The sequence below is a fragment of the Cervus elaphus genome, chromosome 31 (assembly GCF_910594005.1).
Source record: "Cervus elaphus chromosome 31, mCerEla1.1, whole genome shotgun sequence".
NCBI lineage: Eukaryota > Metazoa > Chordata > Mammalia > Artiodactyla > Cervidae > Cervus > Cervus elaphus.
In genome coordinates, this window is record NC_057845.1 from 6,524,543 (window position 1) to 6,551,245 (window position 26,703).

At 42.5% G+C, this 26,703-nt stretch overlaps 1 protein-coding gene across 8 annotated transcripts in view; it reads left to right on the plus strand.

The window, feature by feature from the left end:
* The window catches only part of TIAM1 (TIAM Rac1 associated GEF 1), a 451,497-nt gene extending 425,850 nt beyond the window's left edge, over positions 1-25,647 (plus strand). For 7 of the 8 annotated variants that reach the window (XM_043892670.1, XM_043892674.1, XM_043892673.1 and 4 more), the window contains 6 exons: positions 189-297; positions 12,736-12,794; positions 13,714-13,816; positions 17,393-17,480; positions 19,477-19,649; positions 23,183-25,647. In XM_043892670.1, the coding sequence (XP_043748605.1) occupies positions 189-297; positions 12,736-12,794; positions 13,714-13,816; positions 17,393-17,480; positions 19,477-19,649; positions 23,183-23,652 (1,002 nt within the window). In that variant the 3' untranslated portion in view covers positions 23,653-25,647. Of the gene's footprint in view, positions 1-188; positions 298-12,735; positions 12,795-13,713; positions 13,817-17,392; positions 17,481-19,476; positions 20,472-23,182 lie in introns of those variants that run through there. The other variant, XM_043892676.1, reaches the window with a different exon arrangement.
* Positions 25,648-26,703: the final 1,056 nt, after the last annotated feature.

Here is a 26,703-nt window from a genome sequence, read left to right on the forward strand (position 1 = left end):
GCCACCATATTCTTGGAATTCTGGTATGCAAACACAGGATAAAGGGGAAGAAGATGACCAGATGGAAGACATTATTTAGAGGCATTTTTTCGTGAAGTCAAATTGATACCAGCCTGTCGAATTTTGAAATGTCATGCATGTCTTCAGTGTTTATGGTATTACCCGGTAAGCTTTGCCCTGGATTTCAGGTTGCAGATCTAAGCATGGGAGACCTGCTGTTGCATACCACCGTCACCTGGCCAAACCCACCCGCCTCACTGGGCAAGTGGAAGAAGGAGCCTGAATTGGCAGCGTTTGGTATGTGTCACCAAAGGGTTTGGAGGGGCAGAGGGAGGCTGGCTTATTTTTTGAAATAAGTTAACATTTCTTTTCCAAGACACAGTTTATTAAAGTACAGTTACGTAAGTTATCTGCGTTGTCTTCTTGCTGTGGCCACTAACATGTCACTGATACTAAATTATACCTTCCAGCTAACCATGACCAACGTGGCCCCCCCTGCTACTGAGAGGGAGGGGACGGCTGTTCAGGTCTCACCCAGGTGTAGACACATGGGCAGGAAAAGATGTTTTTTAAGCTGCTGCTCCGAATATCATTTGAAAATGATGAGTTCATAATTAACCAAGTTAAAATCAACACATCAGAACCGTCTCTGTATCTGAGCCCCCCAGTCCGAGATCTTTTGTTCTCTCCCTGACTCTGTGTTGCTGTTGGTGATGCTAGGGTTCAGGGCATGGTTCTCAGCTCATCTGTTTTGGCGCCACTGGGTGCCTTGATCAGTTACAAGGTGCTTGTCAATCACACTGGTAATACTAGCAAATTTTAAGATGTTTATGAAGGATTATTTTCTTATTTATTTATTTTCAATTGAAGGATGATTGCTTTATGACGTTGTGTTGGTTTCTGCCACGTTGCTGTTCGTGACTGTTGCCCAGTTGTGTCCAACTCTTTGCGCCCCTGTGGACTGCAAGCACGCCAGGCCTCCCTGTCCGTCACCATCCCAAAGTTTGCCCAAGTTCATGTCCATTGCATCCATCACTATGAATCAGCCATCGGTATACATACGTCCCCTCCCTCCTGAACCTCCCTCCCACATTCCACCTCTCTAGGTTGTCACAGAGTCCCGGTTTGAGTTCCCTGAGTCAAGGATTATTTTTTCAACAAACTAGTTCTGATGGATGTAGTTGCCACAGTTAGAAATCTCATGTTATTTTACTGGAAAATGCTTTTTTGAAAGAGAAAAACTGTGAGTTAGCCCACTGTGCGTAATTCAGGAAATATGACTCATTCTTGTGTGTAAATACTTGTATAGCATGTGTTTTGTTCCTGAGTATAAAATCAAAAAAACCATGATCAGTGACCAGCATTCTTGCTTTTGTTTTAGGCTGTGTCATTTCCTAGCCTCCGCCCAGAAGATTCATAGGCGAGTAATAGTATAAATGAAATCTAATATGAATATTTCCATTCACCTTCCTTCTCTTATCTTTCTTTGGATGGAAGAGGGAAAGTTTTGCGGTTTACTATTTTTTTTTAATTTTGTTTTTTAAAATTTATTTATGTTTTAATTAAAAGATAATTGTTTTACAGAATCTTGTTGTTTTCTGTCAAACCTCAACATCAATCAGCCATAGGTATACATATGTCCCCTCCCTTTTGAAACTCCCTCCCATCTCCCCCCCATCCCACCCCTCTAGGTTGGTACAGAGCCCCTGTTTGAGTTTCCTGAGTCATATGGCAAATTCCTGTTGGCTTTCTATTTTACATATGGTAATGTAAGTTTCCATAGTACTCTCTCCACACATCTCACCCTCTCCTCCCCTCTCCCCACGTCCATAAGTCTATTCTCTATGTCTGTTTCTCCACTGCTGCCCTGAAAATAAGTTCTTCAGTACCATTCTTCTAGATTCGTACATATGTTTTAGAATGCAATGTTTATCTTTCTCTTTCTGACTCACTTCTCTCTGCATAATAGGTTCTAGGTTCATCCACCTCATCAGAACTGACTCAAGTGTGTTCCTTTTTATGGCTGAGTAATATTCCATGCTGTATATGTACCACAACTTCTTTATTCATTCATCTGTTGATGGGCATCTAGATTGCTTCCATGTTCTAGCTGTTGTAAATAGTGCTGCAATGAACAGTGGGATACATGCGGCTTTTTCAATTTTGGTTTCCTCAGGGTATATGCCTAGGAGTGGGATTGCTGGGTCATATGGTGGTTTTATTCCTAGTTTTTTAAGGAATCTCCATACTGTCTTCCATAGTGGCTGTCTCAGTTTACATTCCCACCAAAGTGTAAGAGTGTTCCCTTTTCTCCACACCCTCTCCAGCATTTAATGTTTGTAGACTTTTTGATGATGGCCATTCTCACTGGTGTGAGGTTATTTCTCATTGTAGTTTTGATTTGCATTTCTCCAATAGTGAGCGATGTTGAGCATCTTTTCATGTGTTTGTTAGCCATCTGTATGTCTTCATTGGAGAAAAGTCTGTTTAGGTCTTTTCCCCACTTTTTGATTGGGTTGTTTGTTTTTCTGGCATTAAGTTGTATGAGCTGCTTATATATTTTGGAAATTAATCCTTTGTCAGTTGTTTCATTTGCTATTATTTTCTCCCATTCTGAGGGCTGTCTTTTCACCTTGCTTATAGTTTCCTTTGCTGTGCAAAAGCTTTTAAGTTTAATCAGGTCCCACTTGTTTACTTTTGTTTTTATTTCTCTTACTCTAGGAGGTGGGTCATAGAGGATCTTGCTTTGATTTATGTCATCGAATGTTCCGCCTATGTTTTCCTCTAAGAGTGTTATAGTTTCCGGTCTTCCATTTAGGTCTTTAATCCATTTTGAGTTTATCTTTGTGTATGGTGTTAGGAAGTATTCTAATTTCAGTCTTTTATGTGTAGCTGTCCAGTGTTCCCAGCACCATTTACTGAAGAGGCTGTCTTTGCCCCATTGTATATGCTTGCCTCCTTTGTCAAAAATAAGGTACCCATGAGTGCATGGGTTTATTTCTAGGCTTTTTATCTTGTTCCATTGGTCTGTATTTCTGTTTTTGTGCCAGTACCATACTGTCTTGATGACTGTAGCTTTGTAGTATAATCTGAAGTCAGGAAGGTTGATTCTTCCAGCTCCATTCTTTGTTCTCAAGATTCCTTTGGCTATTCAGGGTCTTTTGTGTTTCCATATGAATTGTGAAATTTTTTGTTCTCAATCTGTGAAAAATGTCACTGGTAATTTGATAGGGATTGCATTGAATCTGTAGATTACATTTGGTAGTATCATTTTCACAATATTGATAGTATAGTCATTTTCACAATATTGATTCTTCCTACCCAGGAACTTGGAATATCTCTCCATCTGTTTATGTTATCTTTTATTTCTTTCATCAGAGTCTTATAATTTTCTGTGTACAGTTCTTTTGTCTCCTTAGGTAAGTTTATTCCTAGATATTTAATTCTTCTTGTTGCAATGGTGAATGGGATTCCTTAGTTTCTCTGATTTTTCATTGTTAGTATATAGAAATGCAAGTGATTTCTGTGTATTGATTTTGTATCCTGAAACTTTGCTGAATTCACTAATTAGCTCTGGTAATTTTCTGATACTATCTTTAGGGCTTTCTATGTACAGTATCATGTCATCTGCAAACAGTGAGTGCTACTTCTTCTTTTCCGATCTGCATTCCTTTTATTTCTTTTTCTTCTCTGATTGCTCTAGCTAGGACTTCCAGAACTATGTTGAATAATAGTGGTGAAAGTGGACACCCTTGTCTTGTTCCTGATCTTAGGGAAAATGCTTTCAGTTTTTCACCATTGAGAATAATGTTTGCTGTAGGTTTATCATAGATGGCCTTTACCGTGTTGAGGTAGGTTCCTTCTATGCCCATTTTTTGAAGAGTTTTAATCATAAATGGGTGCTGAATTTTGTCAAAGGCTTTTTCTGCATCTATTGAAATTATCATATGGTTTTTATCTTTCAATTTGTTAATATGTTGTATCACACTGATTTGCGTATATTGAAGAATCCTTGCATCCCTGAAATAAACCCAGCTTGATCATGGTGTATAAGCTTTTTGATGTGTTGCTGAATTTTGTTTGCTAACATTTTGTTGAGGCTTTTTTCACTATGTTCATCAGTGATATTGGCCTGTAGTTTTCTTTTTTTGTGTTGTCTTTGTCTGGTTTTGGTATCAGGGTGATGGTAGCCTCGTAAAATGAGTTTGGAAGTATTCCTTTCTCCGCAATTTTTTGAAAGAGTTTTAGAAGAATGGGTATTAGCTCTTCTATAAATCTTTAGTAGAATTCTCCTGTGAAGCCATCTGGTCCTGGGCTTTTGTTTTTTGGGAGATTTTTGATCACAGCTTCAATTTCAGTGCTTGTAATTAGATTGTTCATAATTTGTATTTCTTCCTGATTCAGTCTTGGAAGATTGAACTTTTCTAAGAATCTGTCCATTTCTTCCAGGATATCCATTTTACTGCCATATAGTTGTTCATAATAGTCTCTTATAATCCTTTGTATTTCTGCGTTGTCTGTTGTAACCTCTCCTTTTTCATTTCTAATTTTGTTGATTTGACTCCTCCCTCTCTTTTTCTGGATGAGTCTGGCTAAAGGTTTGTCAATTTTTGTTTATCTTCTCAAAGAACCAGCTTTTAGTTTTATTAATCTTTACTATTGTTTCTTTCATTTCTTTTTCATTTATTTCTGCTCAGATCATTATGATTTCTTTCTTTTTACTAACTTTGGAGGTTTTTTTGTCTTCTTTTTCCAGTTGTTTTAGGTGTAAAGTTAGATTGTCTATTCGATGTTTTTCTTATTTCTTGATGTAGGATTGTATTGCTGTTAACTTCCCTCTTAGGACTGCTTTTGCTGCATTGCATAGGTTTTGAGTTGTCATGTTTTCATTATTTGTTTCTAGAAATTTTTTGATTTTCCTTTTGATTTCTTCAGTAATCTGTTGGTTATTTAGAAACGTGTTGTTTAATCTCCATGTGTTTATGTTTTTTACAGTTTTTTTTCTTGTAACTGATATCTGGTTTCATAGCATCGTGGTCAGAAATGATGCTTAATATGAATTCAATTTTCTTAAATTTACTGAAGTTTGATTTGTGACCCAAGATGCAGTCTATCATGGAGAATGTTCCATGTGTACTTGAGAAGAAGGTGTGTTCTTCTGCATTTGGATGTTGGTGCGTTTGACCAGAGGTCTCTGAGACTGTCCTCAGTTCTTTTCATTCTTTTTACTTTATTCTGCTCTTCAGAAGTTATTTCCACCATTTTATCTTCCAGCTCACTGATTTGTTCTTCTGCTTCAGATATTCTGCTATAGATTCCTTTTATTTTTAATTTCAGTACTTGTTTTGTTTGTCTCTGTATGTTTATTCTTTAATTCTTCTAGGTCTTTGTGAATTGCTTCATTTTCTCCATTTTGTTTTCAAGGTTTTTGACCACCTTTACTATCATTTTTCTGGATTCTTTTTCGGGGAGCCTGCCTGTTTCCTCTTCATTTGTTTGGGCTTCTGTGTTTCTAGTGTGTTCCTTCATATGTAGTATTTATCTGCCTTTTTGATTTTTTTTTTTGAACTTGTATTTGAGGTCTCCTTTTCCCAGGCTTCAAGGTTGAATTCTTTCTTCCTTTTGATTTATGCCCTCCTAAGGTTGGTTCAATGGTTTGTGTAAGCTTCCTGTAGGGTAAGATTTCTGCTGAGTTTTTTGTTTGTTTGCTTTTCCTCTGATGGGCAAGGCTGAGTGAGGTGGTGATCCTATCTGCTAATGATTGGGTTTATATTTTTGTTTTGTTTATTGTTTAGATGAGGCATCCTGCACAGGGTGCTGCTGGTGGTTGGGTGATGTTTTGTGTGAGTTCTCACTATTTGATGCTCCTTACGATTAGTTTTCTCGTAATCTAGGGTCTTAGAGTCAGTGCTTCCACTCCAAAAGCTCAGGAATGAAGATTCCACAAGTGGTTTTTTATGACATTAAGTGAGGTAAAACAGATACCCAAAAATGAGAAACCAAAGATGAACCCCAAACAAATGGTAATTACAAAATCAGGCAAATAATAATTAAAATAATGAATATACACATATACATATACACCCATGAGCAAAGTCAAAACAGTCCAACAAAAGTAAAGTGCAATAGATTGACCTGGCGAACAAAGGATACCAAAAATTATAAGTACCAGTTAAGAACAAAACTAACCAAAGCACAAACTGGAAAAAAAAACTGAAGCATGGTGCCAATTGGGGAATAAAGCAATGAAAATAAAGCTCACAAATATGTCGAGAGGAAAGGAAAGAAGGAAAAGAAAGAATAGATATGCAAAGTTAAATAGAGGTAGATAAAGAAGATTTATGGAAGGTTATGAGCAACCTAGACAGCAACCTAGACAGCATAGATCATGGCATCCAGTCCCATCACTTCACGGCAAATAGATGGGGAAACAGTGTCAGACTTCATTTTTCTGGGCTCCAAAATCACTATAGATGGTGATTGTAGCCATGAAATTAAAAGACACTTATTCCTTGGAAGGAAAGTTATGACCAACGTAGACAGCATATTAAAAAGCAGAGACATTGTCAACAAAGGTCTGTCTAGTCAAGGCTATGGTTTTTCCAGTGGTAATGTTTGGATGTGAGAGTTGGACTATAAAGAAAGCTGAGTGCCAAAGAATTGTTGCTTTTGAACTGTGGTGTTGGAGAAGACTCTTTTGAGAGTCCCTTGGACTGCAAGGAGATCCAACCAGTCCATCCTAAAGGAGATCAGTCCTGGGTGTTCATTGGAAGGACTGATGCTGAAGCTGAAACTCCAATACTTTGGCCACCTGACGCGAAGAGCTGACTCATTGGAAAAGATCCTGATGCTGGGAAAGGTTGAGGGCAGGAGGAGAAGGGGACAACAGAGAATGAGATGGTTGGATGGCATTACCGACTCGATGGACATGAGTTTGAGTAAACTCCGGGAGTTGGTGATGGACAGGGAGACCTGGCGTGCTGCAGTTCATGGAATTGCAAAGAGTAGGACATGACTGAGCGACTGAACTGAACTGACTATATGTTAAAGATTAACTGCAAGGTGAAAAGCACAGTAGGAAAAGCAAACAAGGGAATAAATGTAGAAAAAATAATAATTGGTTTAAAAAATTAAGAATTAAAAAAAAGAGAAAAAAAGAAAACTCCACAGAACTGCAAAAGCCCAAAGTAGAGGCAGAGGTTTATAAAAACAATAAAAAATGTGACAGAAACAAAAAAAAAAGCTCAAAAGCTTACTTAGATTTCATAGTGCCAATAAAATCGGCAGCTACAACAGAGGGGGAATAAAAGAAAAAAAATCCTAAAGAATCAATAGAACAAGTCAAAACAGAAGAATAATAAATGTTTTTCTTGTCACTGCTGTCAGAGTCCTTTCCCTTGCTGGGAGTCACAGTCCCCCTCACCTCCCTAGGATGCCCTCCAACACTGTGCTGATACTCTGGACCTGCTGTGGGGGCAGCTCAGACTCTAACCTGGTCCTATTTCTGTGTGTTCTTTCCTCCAGTGCCCTCAGCCATCAGAACTAGTGTGTTTTCTTTTGTGGGAGCTCTCAATGACCCTTTATATATTCCACAGACACAGAGTCTGCCTCGTTGGTCCTGTGGATTTAATCTACAGCTTGTAAAGCTGGTGGGAAGGTTTGGGTCTTCTTCTTTAGCCACACTGCCCCTGGGTTTCAGTTATGGTTTCATTTCCACCTGTGCATGTGGGTCGTCCACTGGGGTTTGCTCCTGAAGCTGCCCTGGAGGACTTGGGTCTGCCCCGTGAGGGCCAGGGGTGGAGGTGGTGCAGCTGCTTGGGTCTCAGGGGTCCTGGCAGCACCAGGTACTCAGGGGTTGGCAGCTAGGGCAGCAGGAAATATAGTGCTCTAGAAGGGTATGGCAACCAGTATTGGCCAATATGCTCCAGTATTCTTGCCTGGAGAACCCTCCTGACAGAGAAGCCTGGCAGACCACAGTCTACAGGGGTGCAAAGAGTTGGACACGAAGGAAGCAACCCTGCGCGCATAGACACAAGACTTTTTTTGCCTGTGGCAGCTCTGTCCCCGTGAGAGCTGAGTGTGAAGGTGGTGTGGCTGCTTGGCTTGCGGGGACTCTGGCGGCCAAGTGTGCAGGGACACGGAATGCCTCTGCCACAGGAGTTATGGTGCTATCAGTCTTTTCCCAAGCCTCTTGTAACTGGTGATCAGAAGGCCTCTTTGCCAGTCTTTCTCCGTAGCTCCACCAGTCCAGGCACTTAGAGGGCTCCCTCGCGTGGGGTCCTTCTCTGTTGTTCCACATGTCAAGCAGTTAAAGGGGGCCCCTGGGTTGGGTCCTACTCTGTAGTTCAATGCCTCAGGCGTTTGATGGGCCAGCCTCTCTATTGTTCAGCTGCTGGCCTGTGGGAGGAAAGAGACTGGTGATGGCTCCACCCTCTACGTGTGACTCAGCAGCACCGCCTTGCTTCCATGGCTGCCTGGCTTTCCTCCACAGGCATTTCCCACCACAATCTCCTCCCTCACATCCCCTCAGTCCGTCTCTCTGCAGTCAACAGCAGTCTCGCCCTGGGATTGCTCCACAATCCCTGAACTCCAGCTCCCAGCCGCCGTGCCTTCCAGGGGACCTGTGTCCTTTTCTGGGGTATGAATGGCTATGCAAGGACCGTCTGATTCTCATTCTGTTCAGGCCGCCACAGATCAGCTGTTTCACTCTCAGCCTTAAATGTTCCTCCTCTGACTCAGACAGTTGCTCTGATGTGGGGATCAGACCCCTGGTTCAGTTCCTCCACCCGCTGAGGGCAGGTCCAGTCCTTCTAACACTCCTGCTTTCCCCCCTAGTCCCTTCATCCTACCAAGTTTTGCGTGGTTCTGTATATTCTCTTCTGGTCAGGTCCTCCTGTCCGCTCAGCTGGTGCTCTGCATGCGCTTCTGTGTCTGAAGGTGTGTCCCCGATGTATCCGTGGGGAGAGATGAGCTTCACATCCACCAACTCTTCCGTCATCTTGTTCTCTCTGTTTACTGCTTTTTAAACTGAACTCTTCTTCTCATGTATGATGTGAACAGTTCATACCCAAGTGGAACATCCCAGCGGTATTAAAATCAGAGCGTTTAATACAAAGGTTCATTGGATTTCCTAATTAGATCCCTCAGCCTTCATTGATATTCCTTAGTGATATCCCTAAAAATTCCAAAGCACGATTATTGTAGCTGTTGATGCCATCTAATTAAAAGTAATAAGCATGTAAGTGTAAAGGAAAAACATGTTACCAAGTGTGATACTCAAAGGAGTTAGTGGGGTAGTTTTACATGCTGGTGGTTTTTGATAGGAGTGGATATTTTTGGCAGGGGGAGGGATACTGTTTGTTTCATTTCCCATCCTTAATAGTTCTGTTTCTAATATTGCAATTTCTTTCTTTTTTAAAATTATTGATTTTTGACTGTGCTGGGTCTTTGTTGCCATGCAGGCTTTTTCTCTAGTTGTGGAGAGCAGGGGCTACTCTCTGGTTGCAGTGCATGGGCTTCTCATTGCGGTGGCTTCTCTTGTTGCAGAGCACAGGCTCTGGAGCAGAGGCTCAATCCTTGTGGCACATGGGCTTAGGAGCTCCTTGGCATGTGGAATCTTCCTGGACTGGAGATTGAACCTGTGTCCCCCGCATTGGCAGGCAGATTCTTATCCACCGCGCTGAGAGATCTGGGAGCTTTCTGATACTTCTTTGTAGGTCATTTATGGGATGTAGGATTCTGAAGGAAATGACCCAAACCATCTCTCTCCCTGTTTCTGCTTCTGGGCACAGATGAACTATACCAGAGGTTAGCATTAGAATTTTTCATACATATCTCCTATATTTTACAGATTTCCTGCAGTTAGAAATAAACAGATTTAGAATAAGAAAATCATATGAGTGGGAGAAACCAGGAGGTTGGCAACTTTACTCTGTGAAAGGCCACAGAGTAAATATTTTAGGCTTTGCAGACCCAGAGGCCGTATGTAGCCAGATGCAGCCATAGACAGTATGTAAACAAATGGGCATCATATTGGCGGGTTGAGCAGAAGCAGGTGGGCCCTAGCTTGCCAATCTGTGATAGAAAAGGCCCAGGAAAATGTCAGTTTTAAGGTTTGGGGCTTTTGTGACACAAGCCCAGCTCAGGGGCAGTGTGTGTGTGTGTGTCTCTGGAGGAGGGCATGGCAACCCACTCCAGTGTTCTTGCCTGGAGAATCCCATGGACAGAGGAGCCTGGCGGGCTACAATCCATATGGTCACAATGAGTCAGACCTGACTGAAGTGACTGAGCAGGCATGAACAGACTATTGCCATCATAATGAGCTACTTTTTTACGATTCCCAGTCCTTAAAAGGTGACATGTTGCAGTTTCGGTGTGATTTTTAAGTAGCAAGGCAGAACTAACAGAGCCTTAGAAATGCATTTTGAAACAAGGAAGAGTTGCTCGGAGGGAAGTAATCAGCTCTGAGTAGGCAGCTTTGGGGTTAAAGCATGGTTGTCTTGTTTCCGTTGGAACGAACCTCTGATCTCAGGAAATGGTGCCGCTTTTCTTCTGAAACTGAAGTTGACCGGCTGCCAACATAGCACCCTGATGTTTTACTCCCAGGAAGGCTAGTCTGTGCTCAGGGTTGATGGTCATCACCTTTAAAAGAGGCACAGACATCGTCTGTTCAGGCTTCACCCTAGAAGGGCGTTAGATGCTCATCCTTTGGGAAATGGAGTGAGTGTTTTAGGCTGGCCAGGGCAGCCAGGAGTTTTGAAGGTCAAGGCCGTGTCCGAAGGGATGGGCAACACTTGGAGTTGGTTGAGTGAGAGTCACCCCATGGATCAGGGAGGGATCATGGCGGAGGTGTTCACAGGTCGGGCTGAGGTCCACTCTGGTCCTCCCTCCATGATCCTAGATGGTCCAGTAAACCGAGGCAGGCCAGTAGGATGGCAGCAGTTTCACTGAGCTCTGGTCCCAAGGAGGTAGTGGGTCTTTGGAGGTGAAGGTCACTGGCACCCTCGCCCTCTCCTGGAGGGGATCTCCCTCACCTTTAAAGGGACCTGCTGTCCTGGCCACTGTGATTTCTGAAGGTTTCGTGATCAGGACCTTGGGTTTCCTCAGGCAGTAGTGCACACCCTCCGTCAGCTGCTGTGGCCTCGTGGGGTCAGTGGGAACCTCACGGTCTAGCCTCTGGGATTTTATGAAGTCAGGTGCTTAGACAGCACAGACTCAGTGGCTGGGGTCCCTTTCTCCCCATCACCTCTTTTCCCACAGTGGAGATGAGAGCAGTCTTAAACATAGGGAACCTGACCCGTCCTACCTGGGTAGGATGAAGAGGGAACCAGACACAGTGGGTTGGTCTCTAGAGAGCCTAGGGGCCTGAACCTCAGAATTCTCTGTGTCTGGTACCCAGGGGTCCCCCTCCGTGTGACTGATGGGGTCCCTAGTGTGACTTGGGGTCACTGTGTGAAGGAAGATAGAGAGGCAGCGATGGACTGGGGTCACCCCTGTTGAGAGAGCCAGCAATGGACTGGGGTCACCCCTGTTGTCTGGGCATCGGTTCTTCTTCCAGGAGGAGTTAGAATCACTGAGTGTTAAATGTGCTTGGCATTGCTTAAGGTATTCTATGGAAGATTATGCATAACACCATTCTACCGCCTCCCCTCCGCCTCGCCCCCAAAGAATATAAGAATAAAACAGCACACTCCTAGCTTCTAAAAAGAGCTTATTTTTTTTAAGAATTTTTTTTTTTTGATGTTGACCATTTTTAAAACGTTTTTTAAAAGTTTATTTTTAAAGGAGGATAGTTGCTTTACAATGTTTTGTTGATTTCTGCCGTACGTCAACATGAATCAGCCACAGGTACACATGTGTCCCCTCCCTCTCGAACCCCCCTCCCACCCCATCCCACCCCTCTAGGTTGTCACAGAGCATGAGGTTGAGCTCCCTGTGTTATATAGCAGCTTCCCATTGGCTGTTTTACATATGGTAATGTGTATATTTCAATGCTAGGCTCTCAGTCTGACCCACCTTCTGTCCTCCATAGTTTTAAAGTCTCTTAAATTTGTTACAGCGCTGTTCCTGTTTTATGTTGTGGTTTTTTGGCCATAGAGGCATTTGGTAGCTCCCCTACCAGGGGTCAAACCTGCACTTAGCATTGGAAGGCTAAGTCTCCACCACTGGACTCCTAGAGAAGTCCTGAAATGGCTGATGATTCATCCTGTTTGGAAGAAGTAGAACTGCATTCTTCTCAGTAAACCAGTTTTTATTTATTCAGGTCAAAAAGATGGATTATATTTTCTGAATTATGAGCACTGTGTAATATCAGCTTGATTTACTGAAATAGAAATTACCTTAAGTACTATTATTATTATTATTATTGATGTTTGCAGTGTTCCTTCAGCTGCTAAACCAGTACATTTTTGTTAAATGTGTATAAACTGAAGTTTGAAACTTGAAGAGAGCGCGTAATTGAAAGATATATTTACCCCAAAGTTTCCAGTGGGGCAGGAGGGTTTATTTCCATCTGTTTAGGCTTCCTGTACTTATCTGGGACCTGGAAATTTTTGTCTGAGCAGGCTTTTGTGTCTCTCAGATGTGCTGAGGGAGTGGAGGGTGGAGGGGGCGCTCGTTCATGGGGACTGTCTATCCTTTTCATAACCGTAGTGTTTGTTACCACAACTTATTGAAGTGAAGGGGAAAACCCAACGCCTGACGTGCCATAACCGCCTTCGTTTTATGTTCTTCCAGTCTTCAAAACTGCCGTGGTCCTTGTCTATAAAGATGGCGCCAAACAGAAGAAGAAACTTGTAAGACTTTTTCTTTCACCCCACAGTTTCAGAGTATCTCCCCTCTCTATCTGCTTCTCAGCTGGCTCTGTGTAATTATAATTCTGAACCTTTGTCAGGCATGAATGTTTTATGAATTTTTTTTTTTTGAGGTGTTAACTGAGCATTTGAGGAAATTGCCCATCCTGTAGGCGGCTCACATTTACAGCATAAAAATACTGGGTTAGCCAGAAAGTTCGTTGGGGTTTTTCCATAACATGGGGAAACCTGAGTGAACTTTTTGGCCAGCCAGTAAATAACTATTGAACCTACCACGGCCAGAACTTTGCACCACTAGTTTTATCCCCTCCGTGTTCTTCCTGTCCCCTCTCTGTTCTTGTTTTGGGGTCCCTTCTCTCCTTTTCCTTTTGTCTCTCTGTTGCCTGAATTTGGTTAGCAAGCTCATTTGCACACCCTCAACAGATCTGTCACCTGGCCTCTGGCTTGCTACTGGGCGAACAGACTCATGGGGCTCGTAGGGGGCAGCCCAGGATTCCAGCGTTGCTGTTCTTATTTTGAAAATTAAAACAATTTAATTTTTTAAATTAAAAGAAATTGAGTTCAGTTGATTTACAGTATTGTGCCAGTGTCTGCTGTACTGCAAAGTGACTCAGTTATATGCATGTAGACAGACATTCCTTTTTCTTATTCTGTTGCGTGATGGTTTATCACAGGCTGTTGAATACAGCTCCCTGGACTATACACTGGGACCTTGTCGTTTCCCCATCCTGTGTGTAATAGTTTGCCTCTGCTAATCCTAGACTCCTAGGCCCTCACCCCCTCTCCCCCTTGGCAACCACAGGGCTGTTCTGTGTCCGCAGCGTCACTGGTTTAGAAAGTTGAGGGTCTGATCCAGACTGAGACGTAGATCTCATGCAGCTGGTTCCTTCTCTCCCTACAGGTAGGATCGCACAGGCTTTCAATTTATGAGGACTGGGACCCCTTCCGATTTCGACACATGATTCCTACCGAAGCTCTGCAGGTTCGCGCTTTGGCAAGTGCAGGTAAACTCTGAAATGGGTTGGGTACATCTTTCTGTGTATGAGCCGTCTCTCTGAATCCACACTCTTGGCTCCAACCACTCCACCATCTTTTTTCTTCTCTGCTTATGTCTCCCTTCCCTCAGACTTTTCATTGCCTCTTATTTGCCCAACGATTTGTTAAATGATCTAAGTGAATGGACGTCATGCCTTTACTACTGTTCCAAGGAATTCTATTCATTCTGTTATATATATTAATAACTTTACAGTGACACAGCTAAGTAGCAGTGAGTCTTGTACTTCTGGAAAGAATCTTTGAGACTGTGAGCAGACAAAGCCCATGTAAATAACTTACTGGACTTTTAACTGAGAGACCCCAAAAGGCCTCCAAAGCACAAAAAAAGCCATTGAATACGTTGTTTTTTTTCCTGAAGCATTACAAATCTTTATCTTTGTATAAGCATGAAATGTCACTTCTTCTTCTGTTACCCAAATATCCGTGAAGCCAGTTGTCAGGTAGTGATGAATGTATTGGGTTGGCCAAATAGTTTGTTCAGGTTTTTCAGTAAGATGCTACAGAGAGTCTTGAACTTTTTGGCCAACTCAGTCCTTGATTAGATGGTGCTCTAGTGCATGAGAAGAGAAGCAAATGTCAGCATGGTATCGACTTAGAATAGCAGTGTTTCTGTGACTTGGGACCCATCCAGGGCTTCATTTGACGCTGTATTCAGTTTAGTTCAGTTCAGTCCAGTCGCTCAGTCATGTCCGACTCTTTGTGACCCGTGAATCGCAGCATGCTAGGCCTCCCTGTCCATCACCAACTCCTGGAGTTTACCCAAACTCATGCCCATCTAGTCGGTGATGCCATCCAGCCATCTCATCCTCTGTCGTCCCCTTCTCCTCCTGCCCCCAGTCCCTCCCAGCATCAGGGTCTTTTCCAATGAGTCAACTCTTTGCATGAGGTGGTCAAAGTACTGGAGTTTCAGCTTCAGCATCAATCCTTCCAATGAACACCCAGGACTTATCTCCTTCAGGATGGACTGGTTGGATCTCCTTGCAGTCCAAGGGACTCTCAAGAGTCTTCTCCAACACGACAGTTCAAAAGCATCAACTTTTTGGCGCCCAGCTTTCTTCACAGTCCAACTCTCACATCCATACATGACCACTGGAAAAACCATAGCCTTGACCAGATGGACCTTTGTTGGCAAAGTAATGGCTCTGCTTTTTAATATGCTATCTATATTGGTCATAACTTTCCTTCTGAGGAGTAAGCATCTTTTAATTTCATGGCTGCAGTCACCATCTGCAGTGATTTTGGAGCCTCAAAAAATAAAGTCTGATAGGAAGAGGCAATTAGCAGTGGTTCTCCCAGGCACACCCTGGGAGGAGCAGCTTTGGGGTCAAGTGGAAACTCTTGGAACACGCTAAGCCCTGCCCCACCTGGACAGCAGGTGCAGCTTTCTGGAAGTAAAGAGAGGCTGAGAAAGGGGGCCTCTGCAGGCGCATAGTCATCTGTACTTCTGTTTGTGTTTCTGGTGTCGACTAAAAAATACAGTCACAGCCTGAAAGTAGAGAGTTATTTTATTTGGTGGGGAAGTTTAGGACTCCGAGCCCAGGAGACAGCGTCTCAGTAGCTCTGAGAAACCTGTTCCAAGGAGGCAAGAGGGGATGTCAGGCTATATACAAGTTTGCCACAAAGGGAGCAGGCAGTCTGAACATCAAAGATCAGGTATTAAGTTAAGGAATTCAGCATTCTATGTATGTATGTAAGGAATTCAGCATTCTATGTAGATGCAAGCCTCTGGGCTCACTGAATTCATTCCTTTCATATGCACCTCAGCCATCTGGGGCCAGTCCGGTTTTCCTGTTCACATTGCTTCTTGCATTCCCCCATCTCCTCAGCCGTCACTGTAGGGGCTGGCAGCATCCTCTGGAATGCAGTTTGGGGAGCCCTCATTCACCTTTGGAGGCCAGAAATCACTGATGGCTGTGACATTTCTAGTTTATTAACATGACAGGAGATATATTCATTTCACACTGACGTCATTGGCATTACTCATCTTCTCCCCATTTGCACTTGTCCCCTTCATCAGCCATAAGATGGGTTCTAGTCCTTGTAGAACCAACTCTTTTCCTAATCCAGTGTCATAAGGACAAACCTTCTGCAGTGTTTGGTAAACCTTCAGTTACTCACCCAAGTTAAACTAGAAATCACTTCCTTCACAGCTCTTATGCATTGCACAAAGAGAACTCAAATGCAAAAACCACGGCTGGTAAATGCATTGGGGGTGACTGCCTTCAGATATTTGTCTGGCAAACCTTCTGGCCCAGAGATTTACCCTGTTGTTTTTTTACTCTGATTGATTAGTAAAATTGATTTACAGATGAATTTTCAGGAACCTAGAAATCTTAGGTCTACAAACAGGTCTAATAGAATTTTGAAGTTTGGGCTCTTAAATGCTAGCATTGTCTTATTTTACAGTCTTAGGTTGAGAGTTATCCAGTTCCTGTGTTTCCTTGTGCCTGGTTTATATCCGGAAAAGCCCGTGTTTACAGCACACTGTAAAGGCTTCTCAGGCAGGAATTTTGCCTTCCTTGAGGACTGAATACGTGAAGAACTTAAGTTTGGAAAACAAAGCCATCTTTGTGAATGTGACATTCCATTCTCACCCTCAATATGTTTTCATTCAAATCAAGTGTAAAATCATCAAGACGGAAGCTTATTTTCATGGCGTTGTAAAGACTAGCCAACACGTCTCCTTATACCAATGAATTTGAGAATCAGAAGATGGAGATTTCTAGATTTTTGTCTGCATTTGGGAGAACTTGTGAAACTTACTTTGTATGGGTCCTGGTTGGGTTTGTGTGATGAGGGTTTGCTGTGACCAGGGTGTGGAGCCACTGGGTAAGCCTGAGACTTCACAATGTGCAGAGTTCAGCGTGTCTGCCATCAACTGTCTCCTTTATAAACACTACTAATGAATAACATGGTAAAATAACATGATCTTCAGGCACTGAGAGACTTAGAAATTACTTCTAAAAATAGCTTATTCTTACCTTCTCGGATACCATCTTTGCTTCACTCAGATTGGGCTCTATGGTGGACTGAGAAAGAAGAGCCCCATTTATTCCCAGGAGATTCTTGTCCAGGGCACCAGGCCTGGTCACAGGGGGAAGGCTGTCCTGCTGGTGGAAAGGGCCTGCCTCTCTTTATCACTGGCCTACATTGGAATCTCAGGCTCCATCTCGTCCAACTGTTGCCAAAACAATGAATTACTTAATTAAAATAGTTCAGCTAAACGGGCGGTGAAGCTAAAAGGGTCAGTTCTTTCATCAGTATGATTGACCGATTGTCCTTTTAGACCATCCAGAGGGAGATTTTAGCAACTGGAAATTTTCCAAGCGTTCTTTTCTTTTGTATCCATTAAGCTCTCAATCACTTAGCCTCTTGAGATCGTGGGACAGGAATGAAGTTGCTTTGGTCTTAGGCGGCTCTGCACTATTTAATCTTGACACCAAAGCATGCAAGATGCTTTTATAAAAATGCAAATAAATTTCTTTGAAACATACTCTCATTCATCCTTGTTTTAATTTACCTAGATGCGGAAGCAAATGCCGTGTGTGAAATCGTCCATGTCAAGTCGGAGTCTGAAGGGAGGCCGGAGAGGGTCTTCCACCTGTGCTGCAGGTGAGGCTGGATCCATGCAGCGTGGACTGTGCTGCCCAGGGCCGGGTGTGACTGTGCATGGCGCCCCCAGCCCCTCTGCGTTCTCTGGACTAGCCTGTGTGTCCTTAGAAGCTATATCCTTTTTCCTATACATTTGAGAAAGTACTTAACACTTAATTGAGTAAGAGTCATCAGATCAATTAATTTTATTAGAATGCAGACAGTAACCTGGTCAATTTAGTATCTTTCTAAAAGGAAATTGGAATTTTCATACATACCTAACATTCGAACGAGGGCGTTCTTCCTCGGTGTACATTTGGTGGGTTAGAAGGACGTGGTTGTCTTACAATGCTTGGTTTTGGGGTTTGGGTGCACTGTTTCTACTGTAACATCCCTGAGATGTAACAGATGGGAGAGTCAGCGGGGAGGAGGTGGGCATGGTGCCCTGTTGCAGGGATTCATCATCACGCAGAGAGTTCAGCCTGGGGAGGCTAGCGCAGGTGACTCACGTTCACCTGCAGATCTGGAGTGGAAGCTGAACTTACGATGTGGGCTTCTACTTATTTCTTCTTATTCTTACCCTCCCCTCCCCATTCCCCTCTGCTCCTCCTTCACCTCCTTCTCTTTGGGCTCTTGAGAATTTGAGAATCGCACTTTTCTCAAGTGCAGCCCATACTTTCAACAGAATGAATATTTTATGGTTGTTAATAATATTTTACAGTGTGACTGCTGATGTAGTAAGAAGACGCATTTACCAAACATCAACTAGGCTAAGCGCCTTTCATGCATTATTTCAGTTAATCAGCCTGAGTATTATTAGTATTATTATTATCAGCCTCAGTATTTATTCCATTTTTACAAATGAGGTGTCAAGGCTCATAGAGGCTACTTTACTAAAACCTTATATCAAATGAACTCTGAGTTCAAACTCAGTGGGTTTGACTTCAAAGCCTGTATTCTGTATTTCTGCTTCACCTGTCTGTGTTGGATGACAGGGAGCAATAAATCCAAATCCTGGGAACCTGTTGGAACTAGAACAGAAATTTTTTTCAAATAATCTGTGTGTGGTTTAGCACCACCCTTACCACATGTGGCACTACCTTTACCACATTATCTATTTAGGCCAATATACGCGTGGTTTTGTTGTTGTTGTTGTTAAATCCATCGGGTCCAATAAGCCTGCCCCAGAGATGCCATATTCATTGTTAATAGGGAATACCAGGTAAAACTTACCTGGGTAAAAATACTGAGATCTTAGCAAGAAAAATAACTGACCTAGGATGTACTTTGGGAATTGGGACTTGGGAAGACTTTTCAGTTCTTAACAATGTAGCTTTAATATTTTCATGTTCACATGTGCCATGGGAGGCACTGATATATTTAAAACATTACTGACCAGAGATGTATTAATATGTCTTTTTTGTTGCCCAAATGTTATTGACCGGAGTCGTTTCAATTTTCACTTACATAATATTGAGTTGGCCAAAAAGTTCATTCAAGTTTTCTGTAAGAGACTATGAAAAACCTGAATGAACTTTTTGGCCAACCTAGTAAATCACTGGCCACAGATGTTAGGTTCTGCAGAAATTCCCCGTTCGGTAATGTGTTAACAAGGAGGCCAAATTAAAGGAAGCTCAGGGTGTTGGCGCATTATTTCAGGGGCGCCGCAGAGTTGTAAGAATCTCTTGGTTCCTTTGTCTGTGGCTCAGCCTTAAGTACTGAGAGCAGAATCTGGTAACTCTGTCTGTAAAATCCATCTCTCCATCAATCTATTCAGTAATGGGGTGCTCTGTCCCAGATTGGCTGCAGGAGATGACTCACAAAGCATAAAGGGAAAGGAATACGTGTTCTTTATCTCCAGCGATGAAAACGCTCCTCGGCAGTGAAATTGGAGTGGTGACCTCCCATCTTTAACTTTGGTCCTCAGGGATATTTGTTTGACTGTACCTGATAGCATCAGAAGTTCACCATGTGTTAAGTGCTGTTTCCCCAACACATGTAAGTCTTCTTTTCATAGCTCCCCAGAGAGCCGAAAGGATTTCCTGAAGGCTGTGCATTCCATCCTGCGAGATAAGCACAGAAGACAGCTCCTGAAGACCGAGAGCCTTCCCTCGTCCCAGCAATATGTCCCTTTCGGAGGAAAGCGGTTGTGTGCGCTGAAAGGGGCCCGGCCGGCCATGAGCAGGGCAGGTACTGTGGGGATTCAGACGTTCAAAATCCCCGTCACCCCTACTCCACTGTAGAACTGATGTCCTTGTTGAGCAAGACTTAGATGTGGCCTCGTGGCGGCTAATGTTGGAGTACATTCTTTCCTGGTGTGAGGTTCCCTGCCTTTGCCTCCCTCCGTTGATTTAAGCCTCTCGCCCTCCCTCAAGCTCTCCCCTGGCTGCCCTCCTCCTCCTGGCTGGTGAGCTCCCCCTCTCATTCGCCAAGCCAGGAAGTGAGCGCCTTCTCCTGCTTGGAGGGGCTGTCTTAGCCTGCTTGCCGAATGAGAGTTGCTGCTTTGCATGACAGCCAGCTTTGTCCAGCAAAAAAAAAAAAAAAAAAAAAAAAAAGCAGTGTGTGATGTCTCAGCAAGGTCACAGCCCACCATTCTGAGAACATGGTGGCTTTGTCCTCCAGAAACACAGCCAGGCCTGTTCTCAGTAGGGAGGCCATGTTTGGTAGACCAGATGACCCATCAGATGTTACCCTCACCTGTGCCTGCAATGTTAATTTTAGCTTCTGTGTTGATTTGGGGAAGCCTTGAGCTGCTATTAGAAAAGAACAATCTGGAATTTAAATGGTCCCAGAGTAAATACTCTTTTAGGACTTATTCTATCACCTTGAAGCAGTAAAGATCAATACTCCCACCTGTAAATGGCATTAAAATCTATCTAGGAAGAAAGATATTTTCATAACACTTGGGTATTAAAGACATCAAGATTTAACATTTTTATCACTTCTTTCTTAAGAAGCAATCCAAAATTTTGCAGGGAACATTCCAATAAAAGAGGCTTCCTTTGCATTCGCCAAAACGCCTTCTGTTCTGGTGAATTTTCTGCTTGTTCTCAATTGTGTTGAAGAGGCAGGTACGGCGCTGTGAATGGTTGAAGGTTTTCATAGACAGAACCTGCCTAGCTTGACAGGGTATATTACACGCTAAGTACCTTAAGTTCAGCTAATGTTAAAAGGGACTAGTTACATCTATTCTTCAATCAGCTGCTAAGTGTTTATTGGGAACCTGGTACAGTGAACACCTAGCACTCTTCTGGGCTTACCAGTATCCATACTTCCCCATCCGTGATTTCTCCTGGAGTCCTCATGTATTAAATAGCTTTGCTCATCTCTTTAGCGCTTATAGCAGAGGATTTCACCTTGGAATTATCTCATTTGTTTCTTTTACTTTCTAGATGTATTTAATCGGGATTGGGACTGTGTGTCCCAACCTCAGGAAAACCCACTTGTCATTGGCCAGGTTTTAGTTGTTAATTGATAAACCTAAAGTTAGAGCTCCATTCACTTTGAAACTAAGCATTTGTAGTCTGTAGGACACTCAGAAGTTTTCCCACTGAGATCCCTTTGGAAAGAAGACAAAGTTGCTACAACCTACCCTATTATCTTGACTATCAAGAGAGAAAGCCTTGATGTCAGAGCCTAATGGCTCATTTTTGGCTGAAGAAAGCCTTTATCACTTTGCTTTTGAAGTTCCTCACTCTCATCATTCACATTAGATGATTTAAAAATGCTGTTTGAGTGGGTCAGCACTGTATTAGCTAATCAGTCTTAATAGTGAGTAATGGCGGCACTCAAGTTAAAGATCGTCTTTTGGAACCCCATAAGGCTGGCTAGGTTATTATGTATTCTTTTAGTAAAGGACAGATTTTTAGGCTTCATTACTCATTATCGTGATTCACGACACCTGGCTAGTTTATTTTTCCTTTTGCTCTTGTTTGAATAGAACAGTAAAGGCCAATATTCTGCCTCCCTTCACCAAATGTCTGCCAGTGATCCAACTACACATTTTTTTTGTTGTTTCAACATTTTCTTATGGAAATTCTTAGACATATAGAACAAATGAAAGAATTATACACATTCCTACCTACTGTCTGTAATTAACATTTTTATATATTTTCATTACCACATATCCATCCATCATCCATCAACTCATCTTGCTTTTGACACGTCTTCAGAATACAGACATTAGCACTCCTTACCCCTAAATACTTCAGCCAGCACATCCTTGACAAATATTTCCAGTATTCCAGTTTGGAATTAAGGTAGTTCTAATATAGTGATTGGAAAGTCAGGTTCTACTGTGATGATATTGAGGTAAATATTGAACAATAATTTTGGCCTGTTTCCAATGGAGTAGTACTATTTTTTTATTCTTTCTGTTTTGTATTTTTCCGGGAGTGATTTTCATTCCCCGACTTGAATGAGAAGGATGATGACGGAAACACAGGGATCTGAGATAGAGATGGTCAGAATGGGAGCCAATTTAGACTGTTGTCCGGCTTACCGACCTTGCACCTGCTATATTTGAAGTCAAGGCTATATTTGGCAGGACATAGGAATACTTCTTGCAGCCCTGAAGCAGTTTAATGAATTTCCAGGTATAGATTTCAAGAAAGCAGCTCCTTATTGGTGTCTAGGCTCCCCCCTCCTATGGGACAGCACGTGGTACATTTCACTGGAGAAGTGGCAGTGTTTCCATGTGTCTTTAGTGTGTGTGTGCCTGTGTGTGTCTGTGTGATTGTTTGCTTGACTGGGTGGCATATTTTGTTTGTTTTTAGTAATACTGACTTTCTAGAGGGCAGTGAGGTGAAAACACAGAATACAGAGATTTGTTTTTCTTAACTGTTAGTCACTTTATTTTGCACTTTGCTCATCAGCTGCTTGAGTGTTGTATTATTCCTTTCTCATTCCACTCAGGCACTAGTAGTTTAATTGCTCTGTGGAAGAGAAATTGGAGATACATAGAACAGAGTCAGGAAGGGACTAAGGCTCAAAGTTGCTTTATCCTCAGTTTCATCTGAGGCTTTGTCAGAAAGAGGACATGACATCTCTGAGACCCAATCTTTTCTGGAGCCTCTAAAAAAACAATGGTGTACCCTTAAGGTACCTGAAGATCCTCAAGAAATGTTACATTCAGAAAGCAATATAACTTGGACCAGTATTTTTCCCTCCTTGGTACATCATGGTGATTTCCTCTAAAGACAGTGAAACTCTGAAAGCATGTCCATCCTTATTACTAAAGGCCTATTCCAGCTAAATGACTCTAGGACAGCCCCTGGGGGATCCTCAGAGCACTGTGCCACAGGCCATGGTCAGGAAGGAGGGTGCTAATTAATCCCAGCGGCAGTGGTGGACTTTACAACAGCAGGAATCTGTATTACCTGCCTCCCAGATACACAGGTAGAGAAATGGATTATTTCAGGAGGAGTCAAATCCCCTTTTCCCCATAACCTACAACCCACCCACGTCCCTATCACCACCCCCCACCTCCTTGCCCTTCCATCAGTGACTAGAATATCCTCTTAAGCCCAGACATCTGTGCCAGGTAAAGCCCCCGTCCCTGCCCCCCGGAGACAGGCTGGACTCTAAGCCCCAAATGATACCTAGGCCCTAAATGCATATCTCATAGTCTTTTCCTTTCCTTTAGCTTGTATTTGCTTTCTGGATTTTCATCACACGTAAAGCATGTGGGGGTTTTATTGTTATATTTTTGTGTGTGTGTGCAGTGTCCGCCCCAAGCAAGTCTCTTGGGAGGAGGAGGCGGCGACTGGCCCGAAACAGGTTTACCATTGATTCCGATGCCATCTCCGCCAGCAGCCCGGAGAAAGACCCCCAGCAGCCCCCCGGTGGCGGGGACACTGACCGCTGGGTGGAGGAACAGTTTGATCTTGCTCAGTATGAAGAGCAGGATGACATCAAGGAGACAGACATCCTCAGTGACGATGATGAGTTCTGTGAGTCGGCCAAGGGCGCCGCGGCGGACAGAGACCTGCAGGAGCGGCTTCAGGCCGCCTCCATCACTCAGCGGGAGCGAGGCCGGAAGCCCCTGGACAGTCACGCGTCCCGCATGACGCAGCTCAAGAAGCAAGCCGCCCTGTCGGGCATCAACGGCGGCCCGGAGAGTACCAGCGAGGAGGTCATTTGGGTTAGGCGCGAAGACTTCGCCCCCTCCCACAAGCTGAACACTGAGATCTGACTGTCACGTTCCCCCCATCCGTAGCGAGTCCGTGTAGATATGTCTGCCGCCCCCCACCCCACTCCACCGCCCCCTACACTCCCCCCACGGGACCCGCGAGGGGGGAAAAAAGCTCCCTTTAAGTCGCACTCTTGCACACAAACAGTTTTGGCAGCTGACTTTGTTCTGAAGCCATGTAGCCACCCAACTTGATCATTTTTAACCACATCGGAAAGAATTGTTCAAGAATCCCAAATCAGCTTGAGCTTCTGTATATTACTACTAAGGGCTTTTATTTATTCTCAATTAATCAGGGCCTAAAAGAATTATAAAAAAAAAAAAAGAAAAATTCTACAGCACTGAAAGACAAACTACCCCAGGAGTTGAACTATGTACAACAGATTAGCTTAAGGGATAGCACATGAAAAATGAATGAGGACTCTATCTGAAATTAATCCAGGAGCCACTTCCTAGTTGGGAAAACAAAGCAACTGTAAAGCTGGCAGTGTTCTTTCTCCTTTCCCTCTTAAATGTCCGAGAATTTCTGTGTATTTTAAGAATGTGTGAGGAGAGGGTGAAGATTTATGTTTTGATGAGCCTTTTTTTATTTTTCCATTTTTCCTCTTCTGTTTTAGTCTATGGCTGGTCTTACTCGATGTCGGTGTTCGGAAGTTCTAGTTTTGCATAGAATTATAAAGATGCCAAACTCCTTGAAAAGAGATCCAAATTTATCACTTTAAAAAAAACACTATTTTTTGTATTTTATCTGAGATGCAGGGGGGCACAAACAGATGAGACTTTTACAGTGTTAGTGTAACTCTGAGTTTAAAGAATGAGGATTTTACCTTTTACAGAGAGAGTGAGGTGTGGTGATTTTATATTTATATATGAAAGGCCAACAAGATGGTTAGGAGAAGCTTTTTTCCCAAGAAGCAGTTTTTCTTTTTCTTTTTTTTTTTAATGTTTGAATCTCTATTTGAGATGGGAGCTTGGTTGGATTAAACGTGACACCGGAATGGGCAGTGTGTGTGTCTGTTGCACATGGCGGGGGAGGGGAGACTCCTTCTCACGGGGTTGCCATGGTGATCATTGGTTTTCCCACCATAGTTACATCTCCATCCGTAGATGACCTACCCCTTCCCTGATAGTCTATAACCAAACCTCTTAACAAAACAATCTTTTCAAAAACATGTCTTGTATTTAACACTTTCTTCATGCCAACAAACAGGGTAAACATGCTAAAAAAGAGAAAACAACTAATGTTCTACTAAACAGATTTCCAAACAGGATGAACAAAAACAATTTAAAGCACTTTCAATTTTTTTTTAAAAGGTTTATAGCTTTTTTTTCCCCCCCATTTCACAATGTCCACTTCCTAAAAAAGATTTAAATAATATGAAAACTTTCTTTTTGGGGAAAATATCTATTTGGTGTTTGACACATCAGTAGGTACTTTAAAGACCTGAATTTTATAGTAGCTTTAGGAGTTATATTTTATAAAAATCAGTTATGAATTTATATTTCCAGACAATAGAGAGTTCAGAACATCACGCTCTTGTGCCCCTGCTTGCTTTTCCTGCTTCCCCACCCTGTATCCCTTCCCTTTCGGGTTTCCAGGGCTTTGAGCTTGATCTTTTGAGAGTTTTATTCTATTAAATTTTTGCTATATCTTCTGATTTTCTTAAAGAGCTTTAGAATGGTTTCTATACCCTTTGTATCACTGCATTGTTCCATATCATCTCTAATTCGATTGTGTCTGGGTGGAAAACTGAAGCGGAGGCTTCTAATAGTCCCACTGACCAGTCCCAGTGCAACGGGTTTGTCTGAAAATGCTGGAAAGTCTGGTGCTTGGAGAGGGTGCCATTGTCTCTTGTACATAAGGTCATGATGTGTCTATGTCAAAAGTTCTTATATATTTCTTTTATAAGCTGAAAGAAGGTCTATTTTTATGTTTTTAGGTCTATGAATGGAACGTTGTAAATGCCTGTCAAACAATAAAAAATATTGAAAAGTGGACAGTCCTGTGCCTTTTTTGGATGGAAGGATGGCTATGAACTGTAGAGTTTGTGGGAGAAAATACCTGAGGATGCCTTTTTGTTTCTAAATAATTATCAAGACCAACAAGGGAAAGCTGACTTGGTTTTTAGTGTGTGTTTTAAAATTGAGGTGTAATTGACATATAACTTTATGTTAATTTTAGGTACAGAACATAATATGTATATTGCAAAGTGATCACTACAGTAAGCCTAGTTAACATCATCACCATCTATAGTAATAAAATTTTTTTTCTTGTGATGAGAACCTTCAAGATCCACTCTCCTAGCTACTTCCAGATAGGAATATAATATCATCAACTGTGGTTACCATGTTGTATATTGCATCCCCGTGACTTATTTTGCAACTGGAAGTTGTACTTTTCGATGTCCTTTATCTGTTTTGCCCATCTTCCACCCGACCTCAGGCAACCACCAGTCTGTTCTCTGTATCTATGAGCTTGGCTTATTGTTTGTTTGTTTTTTAGATTCCACATACCCGTGAGATGATAATGACATTTATCTTTTGCTGTTGATAGAGCTTGAGACTTTTTTTTTTCTTTTTTTTCCCATTTATTTTTTTATTAGTTGGAGGCTAATTACTTTACAATATTGTAGTGGTTTTTGTCATACATTGACATGAATCAGCCATGGATTTACATGTATTCCCCATCCCGATCCCCCCTCCCACCTCCCTGTCCACCCGATCCCTCTGGGTCTTCCCAGTGCACCAGGCCCAAGCATTTGTCTCATGCATCCAACCTGGGCTGGTGATCTGTTTCACCCTTGATAATATACATGTTTCAATGCTGTTCTCTCAAAACATCCCACTCTTGCCTTCTCCCACAGAGTCCAAAAGTCTGTTCTGTACATCTGTGTCTCTTTTTCTGTTTTGCATATAGGGTTATCGTTACCATCTTTCTAAATTCCATATATGTGCGTTAGTATACTGTATTGGTCTTTATCTTTCTGGCTTACTTCACTCTGTATAAGGGGCTCCAGTTTCATCCATCTCATTAGAACTAATTCAAATGAATTC